This window comes from Vombatus ursinus, unplaced genomic scaffold (assembly GCF_900497805.2).
Source record: "Vombatus ursinus unplaced genomic scaffold, bare-nosed wombat genome assembly UNPS02014781.1, whole genome shotgun sequence".
Lineage (NCBI taxonomy): Eukaryota > Metazoa > Chordata > Mammalia > Diprotodontia > Vombatidae > Vombatus > Vombatus ursinus.
The window spans coordinates 19,698,828-19,712,529 of record NW_020954559.1 but is presented as its reverse complement, the minus strand read 5'-3'; the positions used below and the strand labels follow the sequence as shown (position 1 = coordinate 19,712,529).

At 36.9% G+C, this 13,702-nt stretch overlaps 1 protein-coding gene across 1 annotated transcript in view; it reads left to right on the top strand.

Annotated features, from left to right (window-relative positions):
* Nucleotides 1–13,702, top strand: part of LOC114046337 (vertebrate ancient opsin-like) — a 234,071-nt gene that overhangs the window by 31,344 nt on the left and 189,025 nt on the right. The window contains exon 2 of the mRNA XM_027866642.1: nt 5,440–5,765. Coding sequence (XP_027722443.1) covers nt 5,440–5,765 — 326 coding nt within the window. The remainder of the gene's footprint in view (nt 1–5,439; nt 5,766–13,702) is intronic.

Below are 13,702 nucleotides of genomic sequence, written 5' to 3'. Positions count from 1 at the left end.
CGTGAAGGCTATGGCAGGGAAGCTCAAATTCCATCAGATTCCACAGGGTTGGAAGGGCTTTGGATATAGACTAGTAATGTTTGTTGTCTAAGGACTAGCCTCACTAAGTTCAAGAGACCCGTGAGAAGGTTGGATGTAGTTCACTTGACAAAGTTGTAGAGAGGGTTTATGATCAGCACAGTTGGAAAATAAAGCAAAAACTGTGAAACCACAGATCCTTGAAGTACTGAACAAGAAGGGAGTACCATGTTAGATCTTGTTGGGTAGGTAGTGAACCAGGGATATGTAAATGGAGTAGAGAATGATGACAAATTCTGGCCAGTGTAAGATAGCAAATGAGTGTGCCTCTAGAATCTCATGGTCGCTATCTTGGAAAACAAAGAGCAAGGGAAAGGGTGGAGAGTGCAAATGGACCCAAATCTAAATCGTTACTCTGTGTGTGTGTGTGTGTGTGTGTGTGTGTGTGTGTGTGTGTATGGGTCATGACAACCTACTATATGCATAGAACTGTGCTAGTACAAATGCTAAAAAAAAAAAGAGACATAGTCTTATAAGCCTAGTATAAGGGCTATGCCATATACTCTATTCAGTGGATAGAGAAATGGACTTGTAGTCAAGAAGACACGAGTTCAAATTCTTCCTCAGATACTTAACTGTGTGACTCTGATGAAGTCACTTTACCTCTCTCTCTATTTTCTCATCTGTAAAATGGGGATAATAATAGTACCTACTACCAAATGAGATAACATATGCAACTGTTTTACAAACTTTAAAGGGCTGTATAATGCTAGATCTTATTTAATCCTTGTATAGCAACCACCTAGCAATTGTAGAATATATAATAGGAACACAAGAAAGGTACAAAATGCTAGGTAGATTCTGCCATAAAAATCCCCAAGCAACTTGTACTCCAAGGGATGAGTGAGACTTATCAGAAGCAGTTGGAGCATTAGTTGTCCCTTGATAACAATAAGAGTAAGTAGAAGGTGGAGCAGCTAAGATACAGGATTTGGGTGCTTCAATATTCTGTGTGTGCTTTTGCGTCCCTTTCCTCTGTCTTTGGAGGCCAGCTAATCAACAAGTATTTATTGAACACCTATTATGTACTTGGTACTGTCTGGGATGTAACAAAAATGTGAAGAGCTTTAAGAAAAGAGTAGGCAATCGTGTCCTGGTGTACTGGAAAGTGCGAGAAGGTGGAAAATGCCAACCCCACTTGAGATTGCTGAAGGAAAAGAATCTGAGAAGAAGCTGACATGAAAGGAGCAAGTCTCTATCATGTCCTCATCCCTAGCTTTCTACATCAGAGACTTTGGGGAACTTCCCCTTGGGTGAAATCTAGGATTCTATCTTTTGGTTGAGTTGAGTTACCTTGTTTCCAATAGGAGAGATCCTTCATTATATACCTCTGGTATTATTCTCCTATGTATACTTTGTTCTGATTTCTGGTTTGCTATGATTCAGATAAATGTGTTTGTTAGTTGAAAAAAGAAAAAGAAAAAAAAAGAAAGTGCATGGAACTTGGAGTCAGAAGATCTGGCTCTAACCCCATCTCTTCTACTTAATTGTTGTAGAATTTTGGACCTCTCAGTTTCCTCATCTACAAAATGGGAACAATAATACAAATACCTCCTTTGCAGGTTTGTGATGAGGATCAAAAATGAACGCATGCTTTTTACAGTGATTATTTTAGTCTTTGCATTTGTTTTCTTGATGTTGGGGTAGTCAGCTCTTTAATTCCCTTCTGAGGCGGCCTTTGAATTCACGAATTAACTCCTGTTTTGTGTATCCTATATATGTGTTTTGTCTCCTGTTAGACCTATATATGTCCATGTTGTCTCCCTTTTTAAGGAAAATAACCTCCTTGAGAGCAGGGACTGTTTTGATTTTCTCATTGCATCTCTGGCTCCAAGTATAATGCCTGGCACATAGTAGCTGCTTAATGAATGATTGCTCACTTGATCTCAGTATAGAGGTGCTTTTTTGATATTGCACACAGACACATCTGTGGTCTGCAGTGAATGAATGTATCTGCTTAGGTTTCCTTTTCTAGCAATATTTCAGAGTCATCACTTATCTGGAGCAGTTGTCATGCTTGGTGCCTTGCTAGAGTGCTGTTTCTAGCTTAACTTGGTGCAATCTCAGCCAAGCAATAGAATGAGGGTAAAACAGGTGGGAAAGAGGAGTAAAGAATCTGGCTCATTATAGTCTAATTGGCAATGAGTCATTTGTTTGGAAAAAAAAAGTATAATGAAAGAGACCAATTATTTAAAGCTATTGTTGGTGGTGGTGTTTTTGTTCAGTCCTTCAGTTGTGTTGGAATCTTCATGACCCCATGGACCATGGCGTGTCTGGCCCTTCTATACCTCACTATCTCTTGGAGTCTGTCCAAGTTCATGTTCATTGTTTCCGTGACACTCTCTATCCATCTCATTCTCTGCCATCCACTTTTCCTTTTGCCTTCGATCTTTCCCAACACCAGGGTCTTTTCTAATGAGTTCCATCTTCTCATTATTTGGCCAAAGTATTTAAGCTTTGGCTTCAGTATTTGACCTTCCAGTGAACATCCTGAATTAATTTCTTTAAATATTGACTGATTTGAGCTCCTTGCTATCCAGGGGACTCTCAAAAGTCTTCTCCAGCACCACAATTTGAAAGCATTGGTTGTACGGTGCTCAGCTTTCTTTATGGCCCAACTCTCACAGCCATACATTGCTTCTGGAAAAGGATAGTGTACCAGGTGCTAACCATCTTCTGACTTGAATTTGATATGACCTGATAACCATCAAAGAATTATTCTGTGCTTAAATGTATTTCTTGCTAAGCTAAGTCATTCTGTGGCAGTAAGAGGACTATGTTTTTGTTTTTTTTTTTCAGCACCTGTGGCTTGAAATATTGTAAATCAAAGGCTGCAATCCATAGAGAGGGCCAAACTATATATCACATTTTGGCAACTCAGTCGTAAGAAGTAAAACTGAAATGGCTTTTTCCAGAATATGTAATCATGCATCTTTAACACAATTTTCTAGTTACAGAAAAGGAAAAAAATGATTTTCTTTACACAAAAGAGAATTTATATCTTATGAGTAATAGCTAATGCTATTAATGATTGTCAATAGCACTCCCATCTGATAATTAACTTTCAGCTCTGCTGAATTTATTGTTTTGAAATCCACTCAGGGAAAATATCTTTAGAATCTCCTTGAAACAGCAATATTGAGATATACTGAGTAAGGAATTGTAATAATAATGAGCCTAAGAAATTTCCTATCAGCAAAACAATAAAGTGGCTGGGAATGAATAGAAGATGAAATAAAGCCTAAGCAATTGACACAATGATATTTATCAAAATGGATTTTTCCAGGGCTTGGATATTAATTATGTCTCAGAGTGGCATGGTTAGTCTTTCACACTTCTGAGTCTTCACTCATTTTGTTGCTCTGCTGTCTTGGGCCTACTTCTTCATTTCAAATACTACACTTGCTTCTAGGTCTTACTCAACAATCGAAATCATTCTAATAACTCATTAATTGGCCACTTTAACATTTACAGAGTGCTTACCTCATAACAGCCCTGTGTGGTTGGTTGGAGTTAGGAATACCTGAATCTAAATCCACCTCTGACACATACTGACTGGCTTTGGGCAAGTCACCCAAGCTCTTAGTGTTCCGGGTAACTCTCTAAAATACTAAATTGCAAATATATTGCTGAACTACATGGAATGAATTTCTTCACTATGAGTTCCCCAATTAAATTAAATCACAGGTCTAGCTATTTCCTCCAACCCCCAAGCTATTAAAGAATAATTGAAATTTAATATTATAAAATAGTCTGTCATAGGTTACATGTATATCATACTTTATGTTGACAAAGCAGTTTTCATAAATTATCTTATTTGCAGGAAGCTTTTTCCATACCGTCCCCTGCTGGTACTTTCCTTTCTAAGATTACTTTCCATCTATGTTGCTTCTGGGACAGCTAGGTAGTGCCATAGATAGAGTACCAGGCCTGGAATTAGGAAAACTCATCTTCCTGAGTTCAAATTTGGTCTCAGACACTTACTAGTTATGTGACCCTGGGCAAGTCACTTAACCCTATTTGCCCCAGTTCCTCATCTGTAAAATGAGCTGGAGAAGGAAATGGCAAACCTCTCCAGTATCTTTACCAAGAAAACTCCAAATGGGGTCATGAAGGGTCAAATATGACCGAAATGACTAAACAACAAAAAAAAAAAGCAAGGATGAGGGCCTGCATGGGACTGAGCTGAATATGAGAAGAAGGCAAGAATTGTCTCACTTTTAACACCTAGAACAGACTAGCACATAGTAGAAGATTAACGAATGATTGTTTGATTGAAAAGTTCAATTAGGATTTAGAAAATGGAGAGTTAAAGTAAGCATTTGTTGGTGTGTCACTAATACTGTCTAAAGAACAGTATGGTTTGACCAGTAGACATGATCATTTTGACCTTTCTGTCCAATTTGGTCTGGATCTATTACAGATAAAGGTGTCAGACATGCTGCCCTTGGGTCCCATGCAGCCCATAACATTCTGCTGTAGCCAGAACCAGATTAAAATGTAATTGGGAAATATTTAGCAACATAAATAAAATATGATAAAATATAGATAATCTTAATATGTGGTTTTCCAAGTAAATATGTGGCCTACAGGGATTCTTATGCATGGCTAAGTGGATCTCAGATTTCTGTTTGAATTTGATACCACTGATTATAACTGTCATATGGAGGATAGGGTCAGGGTTTTTCCATAAGAAGTTTTGGATTTTATGAATACTTTGAGATCATAAAAGAAAAAAAACCCTGCTATGTAGGAATCCATAAGAATAAAAAAATACACTTTCTAATGTCACCTTATTTTAAAAATTTACAGTTTAGAAGAAGCCCTCAATAATGTTATTTGACTCTCAGCCTTATGAGGCAGGAATGGCAGGATATTCTATTTTATAGATGAGAAAACTGAGTTTATATGACTTGTCTAAGAACCAGGGCAAAAATCCAAGTCTTTTGACTCAGGTTTATTGCTTTTGCTATACCATGCATAATGTGCTACACTATGATTTTGGGGGGAATATCATTGCTTTTTATCTTTTTTTTCTTCTCACTCACTCATCACTCTTGTCTTAACAAATGTGTGGTTGTGGGGAAGATGCAGAGGCAGGGAAAGTCAATACACACAAAGGTTGTATGCATATTATATATATATATATATATGAGAAGATCTGCATATATGTACATGAGGATATATGTGTATATATATATTTGTGAGGTAAATCGAAAGATCTATATGTGTATTCACATGAGATAGTATGTGAATGTATGTGTGTATATGTATTAGACATACATACACGCATGCATGTAGATATACAAATGACTATTCTATTATATTGTGTTTAACTAAGTCTTGAATGATCCATTGCAGGTATTGTGTCTCTGATTTCCCTGGCCATCCTATCTTACGAGCGCTATAGGACCCTCACCCTATGCCCCAGACAAGGGGCAGACTATCAGAAGGCACTACTGGCTGTTGCTGGCTCATGGATGTATTCTTTGGTCTGGACTGTACCACCTCTGATTGGCTGGAGCAGTTATGGAACTGAGGGAGCAGGGACAAGCTGTTCAGTGCACTGGACCTCGAAGTCTGTCGAATCTGTGTCATACATCATGTGTCTCTTCATCTTCTGCCTGGTCATCCCCATCCTGATTATGTTCTACTTCTATGGACGACTTCTATATACAGTCAAGCAGGTGAGTCATCCTTCATTTCAACCTCTTTGAAATGAAAGAGATGCTTTCATTCTTGTTTGTGACAGTTGCCATTATAGCTTAATACTTTTGTTATACACAACCTTAAATACCAACAAAGTCAATTAACCATATGTTTAAAGCTATTTATGTTTTAAAATTAATTTCTATGTATATTTTGTCCATGAGACCATATTAATTATCCTATCTTTATCATCTTCTTTTCTGTTTCTATCCATGTAGTTTTGCTTAAATTTTTCATTTTTTATAATTGTTGAATATAAAGACTGTTCTAGATCTACTTTCTTTGTTTCACAATAATTCGTCTGTCTATCCAAATTCCTTTACATTCCTCATGCTTAGAATTAATGACATAGTTATAATTCACAACTTTGATATCAAATAATTTAATCAGTGATTTGCCCATTTTGTATATTTAATTTTTTTTTAGTTCTTTTCAATTACAGATAATGTTGCTGCATGCATTCTTTTGAAGAGCTGTCTCTATTTTTTTCTTGAACATTGAGGGCACATTCCTAATAATAGGATTAGGGAAATCAAAGAGTATGATTATTTTTGTGACTCCTTGTGTGACAGATTGCCCTCCAAAAAATTGTCCACTTGCAGTGTATGAATGTATTTGTTTCTCTACAACCATTCCAGCATTGCATTTTTGTCATTTTTTGTTATTTCTTGGTTGGTTTATCAAACACTCTCTCTCTGTCTCCATCTCTGTCTCTGCCTCTCTCTGTCTCTGTCTCTGTCTCTCTCTTTGGTTCTCTGTCTGTCTCTCTCTGGTTCTCTGTCTCTGTCTTCTTCTCCTTCTCCTTCTTTTTCTTCTTCTTCTCCTCCTCCCTCCCTCCCTCCCTCCCTCTCTCTCTCTCTCTCTCTCTCTCTCTCTCTCTCTCTCTCTCTCTCTCTCTCTCTCTATCTCTCCCTCCAGACCTTTTGGAGAGTGACTATTAATTTCTTGACCCTGCGTAAAGGAGGTTCATGTTAGTTTGGCCTCTGTCATCCAGTGACTCCTAAAAGTTAAACAACTGTTTCTCTTCTTTTTCATATTTCTACCTGATTCCCCAAATAGGTGGGAAGTGAGGTGGGGAGTGAAGGTGCTCAGAGAGAATACAAAGTCATCCTGAATAATACGAACATAAGGGGAGCTGAGTATTCACTAGGGGCAGGTACCTTGGACCTCTTTCCCACTATAGCCTGAAATTTGATGTGAGGCCAATGGCAGTGGTTGATCTGGAGGTGAAGTTCTGAACCTGTGATTTATTTGGTATAGAAAACTCCTAGTATGACAACTCCCCCCATTGAGGTAGATTATCAACTCATTTGCCTAAGGAACTTTCCCATGATTATATAACTAGCAAGTTTCAGATGTGGAACTTGAACCCAGGTCTGATTGGCTTTAAGCAGTTCAAAAGTTTTGGTAGTCTATTCTAATAATTATTATAAGTTAGTATAAAGCTAGACAAAAGAACAATAATGAAGGAAAATATTACATGTAGCTGAAACAATTCATTCCTAAACTTCTTAAACTGGTTACTGGTAATGAAAAATGGGCAGTGGATATTTAGAAATAATGGTTCTGATTATAATAATTTTGTATAGATGTATAAAAGATTGAAAGTGAAGTCATCCTAAAGACATTTAAATGATGAAAATGGAAGAACAATAAATAAAAGAAAACTGGAAAAAATCTGCAAAGGTTTTTATAACTATTTTCATTATCAGTAATAGTAGGAACACACCACTTAGACTCTAATATCATGACCCTAGAAGTACTCTAGAAGAGGCACAAAGGTCATTGAATAGAATAAAGATAGAAAAAGCAGCAAAACCAGACCAAAAGTACATAAAGAAGATCCATGTTACAAGTTACATAATTGTGCATGCTTTGAGTTATCAATTCACAGGTCATCTGAAGGAGGAGAGGCGTGGGAAAAATTTCAGATTTCATTGTTACTGAAAAAAGGGTGATTGATAAGATTGATAACTACTGACCAATATACCAAATTTCCCATCTTTACCAAACTTTTATTAGAATTGTCTAATCAGGGGCGTCCTTAATGATGGTACTACTCAGACTTTTACAAGCAATGTTCTTCAATGAGCCATATCTTTATTATCTGGACAGAGAGAGACAGAGAGACAGACAGACAGAGAGAGAGAGAGAGAGAGAGAGAGAGAGAGATCAAAACATATAGATAAAATAAGATCCCATTCTGCTTGTTGTTGATAATTTTTTAAAAAAATTGATTCATTAGAGTAAAATAGAACCTTAAAGTCAGTGAGTCAATATGCATTTATTAAACTTCTTCTGTGTGCCAGGTAGTGTGCTAAGTGTTCTCTCTTCCAACAAGATATGTCATATACATAGATCAAACTCATTCAAGAGTCCTGAAAGATATAACAATGGCTCTCTGGTTATAAACATTATGAGGCATAAAAGAGCAAGATGTATACTCACTAAAGATGTTTGCCACTAGGATGGAGGAGATCTAGCATAGGGTTTAGATTGATATGTAGCCATCTCTTTGGATGGCCAGGTGGTCCTCTACATTCTCTTATTTGAGGATTGCATAGTGCTGAATGCACCAACTTCTGGAAAATTTCAGCTCTTACTGGAAGAGATCTGAAACCTCCTATGACTTTGGCCTGACTATCTACATCTTTTGATGAAGTAGAGGAAAGATAATGATTGCCTAGATTATGACTTGCAGTTGGACAGACCATATATAGAGTTTATCCATCACTATTGCACTGTTTCATCGGGGTTAATTAGATGAGAGGTCCACTCTATCATTCCCCGCCATTTTAAAATATGTAATGGCTGCTTCTTCTTCATTATCCATTATAAATTAAAGTCACCAGAAATTACTTATTTCTACAAAAGTCCATTTTATGAAGCCTCTTTATTTTTTCAGATGCTTAATGATCTCTTAAGAGAATAGAACTTTACAGTAATAGGACTTCATCAGCAGACTACTCCATTGCTCCTTCGGGATGCAAAATTTCCCTGAAATGGAAATGTAGCTGAAAAAATTATAGATTATCCATTCATTATTTAGTTAAGAATTAAGCCCTCCTGTGCTTCTTACAACAAATGATCTCAATAAAAATTAGTCTCATGTACCACTGTTAGAAACTATTGTTTCATAGGCAGTGGGCAGGCATGCAGATAATCTGAGAGGTGGTTATTATATGGTATTCTTTTTGTTGCCTTCTGGGAAACCATGGGCAGTTCAGCTTATTTAATGTTTCTGGCTTACTGGACTTTAATTAGAGCATAACCAATACATTTCTACTGTGAACTAGGATGTACTCATTGGGTGGTGGTTAGTGATAAATACAAGCTGTGAAAAGTTAAATAATTTTAAATCTTTTATAAGCAATGTCAAGTTTAAAATAGGGATTCATTTTTCATTATTCTTCTCTCTGAAGCATCCAGTTATTATAACTATGCCTTCAACTATGTTTCCTGTTATTTGTTTTTAAGCCAAGCCCTGCCACCACCTTATCAAATAAAAATAGAAACTTTGGCAGAGAAAATGAGAACTTTATTAGTGTTAATGGTGGTTTTTCTTATTGTCTCTGAGAAACAAAATCAGAAGGTAGTCAGTGTTTGAAATACACTAGAACTAAGAAGCAAAAGCTGTCCTCTTGACTTTCAGATAAGACTCCTTGTCACCAATTGTACCAGATCCATGATGAGGTTTTTTTTTCTTCATAAATCTGTCAGCTGAAGATTTGTCTTGGTTCATATCATTTCCATTACCTCTATTCCACATTGTCTGATTTCTTAGCATTCTACATCTGTTTATGATACATAGTCCAGATGGTGTAGAATATAATTTATCTCTTCCTCCAATGCCCTGGTAAACAGGCAGGCAGCTTTACATAAGGCCGCCAAGAGGAGGGGATTTATTCCATCATTGTGTTTCTTTAGCCTGTATTAAAAGCCCAAATTTTCAAGCATAGCATGTGCTCCTACATCAGTGATGATAGATGTATGTAATTATGTGTATGTGTGTTTTCAAATTAAACCCTCATTAGCTGATCATTTCAAGAACAAACAAAACATTCCGTCAGCTATTTTTAGAATCCAGACATCTGATGACTGGTGTTTCATCATAATTGCCTTACCTAATGGAAAAAGATAAAACACAGAGGTGGATTTGCTACAGGGGAACAGAAGGTAAGGAGCCTGAATTCCCACTTAATGTACACCTGCTGCTTTATTTGAGCTTTCTGATTGAGAGTAGTTTACAACAAATATTAAAAGAAGTATTGTATAAGGTGGAGTCAAGATGGCAGAGAAAAGGTAGTGACTCACCTGAGCTCTCCCCCAAACCTCTCTGAACACCTTTCAATAATGCCATAAAACAATTCCTAGAGTGGCAGAACCCACAAAAGGACAATGTGAAATAAATTTCCAGCCAAAGACAACTTAGAAGTTTTGCGGGAAAAGTCTGTTGCACCTGGGTGAGAGCAGAGCACAATTCAGTGCAGGCCATACCAGATCAGACCAGGCCCCAGCAAACCACAAGCAGACCTTGGGGGCCACTGAATCAGTGTCAGCAGTTGCTTCCAGCGCTCTCAGCCCTCAGAGAGTAAGGAAGTTGAACAACTGGTCAGAAGAAGATTACTGGGGTCTCTTTGCTAACACTCAGGGCAGGACTTTATTGCTTTGTCCATACTTCAATTGGGATAACAGTCATGGGTGGCAGTCTCAGGGTGAGGAGGAGCACTAGCACACCAAAGCTTAAGGACACAGTGGAGTGAAGACCCTCATTACAAGTCCAGGGCCAAAAGGAGTGCTTATGGTCACTCACAGACCAGAGCATAGGCCAGGAGAATAGTAAACACATCTCTCCCTAGATCATACTACTTTGGAAGAACTAAAAACTTCTTACAGCTCCTTAGAAGTATCTCTGAAAACAGCAGCACAAAATCCCCGAAGCCTTGAGACAGCACATCCTCTACCCTGGAAGCAGAGCCCCTCTTTAGCAAAGGGTTAAAAGTCAAGAAATAGGCTGGAAAAATGAGCAACAACAGAAAAAGATTCTGACAACAGAAAGTTACTATGGTGACAAGGAAGATCAAAACACGCACTCAGAAGAAGATAACAAAGTCAAGGCTTCTACATCCAAAGCCTCCAAGAAAAACATGAATTGGTCTTAGGCAACGGAAGAACTAAAAAAGGATTTTGAAAATCAAGTAAGAGAAGTAGAGGAAAAATTGGCAAGAGAAATGAGAATGATGCAAGAAAATCATGAAAAACTAGTCAACATCTTGGTGAAGGAGTTAAAAAAAAACAACAAAGAAAATAACACCTTAAAAAGCAGACTAGGCCAAATGGTAAAAGAGGTACAAAAAGCCAATGAGGAGATGAATGCTTGAAAATCAGAATTGGTCAAATGGAAAAAGAGGCACAAAAATTCACTGAAGGGAAAAAAAGAAAACCTCCTTAAAAAGTAGAATTTGACAAATGGAATAAGAAGTACAAAAACTCACTGAAGAAAATAATTCCTTAAATATTAGAATTGAGCAAATGGGAGCTAATGACTTTATGAGAAATTAAGAGACAATAAAACGAAACCAAAAGAATGAAAAAATAGAAGGCAATGTGAAATGTCTCATTGGAAAAACAACTGACCTGGAAAACAAATCCAGGAGAGATAATTTAAAAACTGTTGGACTACCTGAAAGCCATGATCAAAAAAAGAGTCTAGACATCATCTTTCAAGAAATTATCAAGGAAAACTGCCCTGATATTCTACAACCAGAGGGTAAAATAAAAATGGAAAGAATTCACTGATCACCTCTAGAAAGAGATCCCAAAATGAAAACTCCCAGGAATATTATAGTCAAGTTCCAGAGCTCCCAGGTCAAGGAGAAACAAACAGTCAGAAAGAAACAATTCAAGTATCATAGAGCCACAGTCAGGATAACACAAGATTTAGCAGCTTCTACATAAAGGATTGGGGGGCTTGGAATATGATATTCTAGAGGGCAAAGGAGCTAGGATTACAACCAAGAATCACCTATCCAGAAAACTGAATATAATCCTTGAGGGAAAAAAATTGATATTCAATGAAATAGAAGACTTTCAAGCATTCTTGATAAAAATGACCAGAGGTGAATAGAAAATTTGAGTTTCAAATATAAGACTTAAGAGAAGCATAAAAAGGTAAACAGAAAAAGGAAATCATAAGGGACTTAATAAGATTAAACTGTTTACATTCCTACATGGGAAGATAATACTTGTAACTCATAAGAGCTTTCTCATTATTAGGGCAGTTAGAAGTATAGATAGACAGAGGGCCCAGGTGTGAGTTGAATATGAAGAGATGATATCTAAAAAAAAATTAAAGAGTGAGAGAGGAATGCACTGGGAGAAAGGGAAAGAGAGAGGTAGAATGGGGTAAATTAGCTCATATGAAAGAAGCAAGAAAAAGCTTTTACACTGGAAGAGGATATGGGGGAGTTGGGGAGGAGTGAATGAACCTTACTCTCCTCAGAAATGACTCAAAGAGTCATTCAGACACACTCAATTGGATATACCCTACAGGAAAGTAGGAGGAAAAGGGGATAAGACAAGGAGGTGGGGTGATAGAAGAGAGTGCAGATTAGGGGAGGGGGTAGTCAGAAGCAAAACACTTTTGAAGAGGAACAGGGTGAAAAGAGAGAAAGAATAGAATAAATGTGGGGGAGGATAGGAGAGACGGACTTAGTGATATTAATTGTGAAAAAGATTTTGAAGCAAGTTTCTCTGATAAAGGCCTCATTTCTCAAATATGTAGAGAACTGAGTTGAATTTATAAAAATAAGAGCCATTCCCCAATTGATAAGTGATAAAAGATACAAACATTTTTCAGATGAAGTAATCAAAGCTATTGATAGCCATATGAAAAAATGTTCTAACTCATTATTGATTGGAGAAATGCAAATTAAAACAATTCTGAGGTACTACTTCATACTGATTAGATTGGCTAATAGAACAGAAAAAGGAAAATGACAAATGTTGTCAGGGATGTGGGAAAAATGAGACATTAATGCAGTATTGGCGGAGTTGTGAACTGATTCAACCATTCTGTAGAGTCAATTTGGAACTATGCTCAAAAGGATATAAAACTGTGCGTACCCTTTGACCTAGCAAGACCATACTAGTTCTGTATCTAAAACAGACAAAAACAAAAAGGAAAAGCATCTGTGTGCACATTTATAGCAGCTCTTTTCTGGTGGTAAAGTATTGGAAATTGGGGAATGGTTGAACAAATTGTCGTCTGTGATTGTAATAAAATACTATTGTGCTAAAAGGAATGATGAGCAGAATGCTCTCCGAAAAACCTTGAAAACTTACATGAGCTGATGCAAAGTGAAATATACTGCATACATAGTAACAGCAATATTGTAAGATGACCAGTTATGAATGACTTCGCTATTCTCAGTAATACAATGACCCAAGACAACTTTGAAGGACTTATGATGAAAAATGCTATCCATCCCCAGAGAAAGAACTGATGGTGTCTGAATACAGATTGAAGCATACTTTTTTTACTTTCTTTATTTTTTTTGAGGTGTTTTTGGGGGTCTATGTTTTCTTTCACAACATGACTAATTTGGAAATATGTTTTGCATGACTACACATGTATAACCTATATCAAATTGCTTGCATTCTCAATGAGGAGTGGGGTGGGGAGGAAGGAAGGGAGAGGATTTTAAAAATGAAGGTTAAAATTGTTTTTATGTGTAATTGGGGAAAAATAAAATGCTAAATTAAAAAAGTTAAAAGAAAGAAATTTGGCCAGATGTACAGAATAATTTGTTGTAATTTGGTAATTTATTGGCTGTACCCACTGCTTTTAAATTCTAGCACCTTTGCAAAGCTAGTGATTTTAAAAGAAAGTACCATTATGATTTCTATTCTGTAA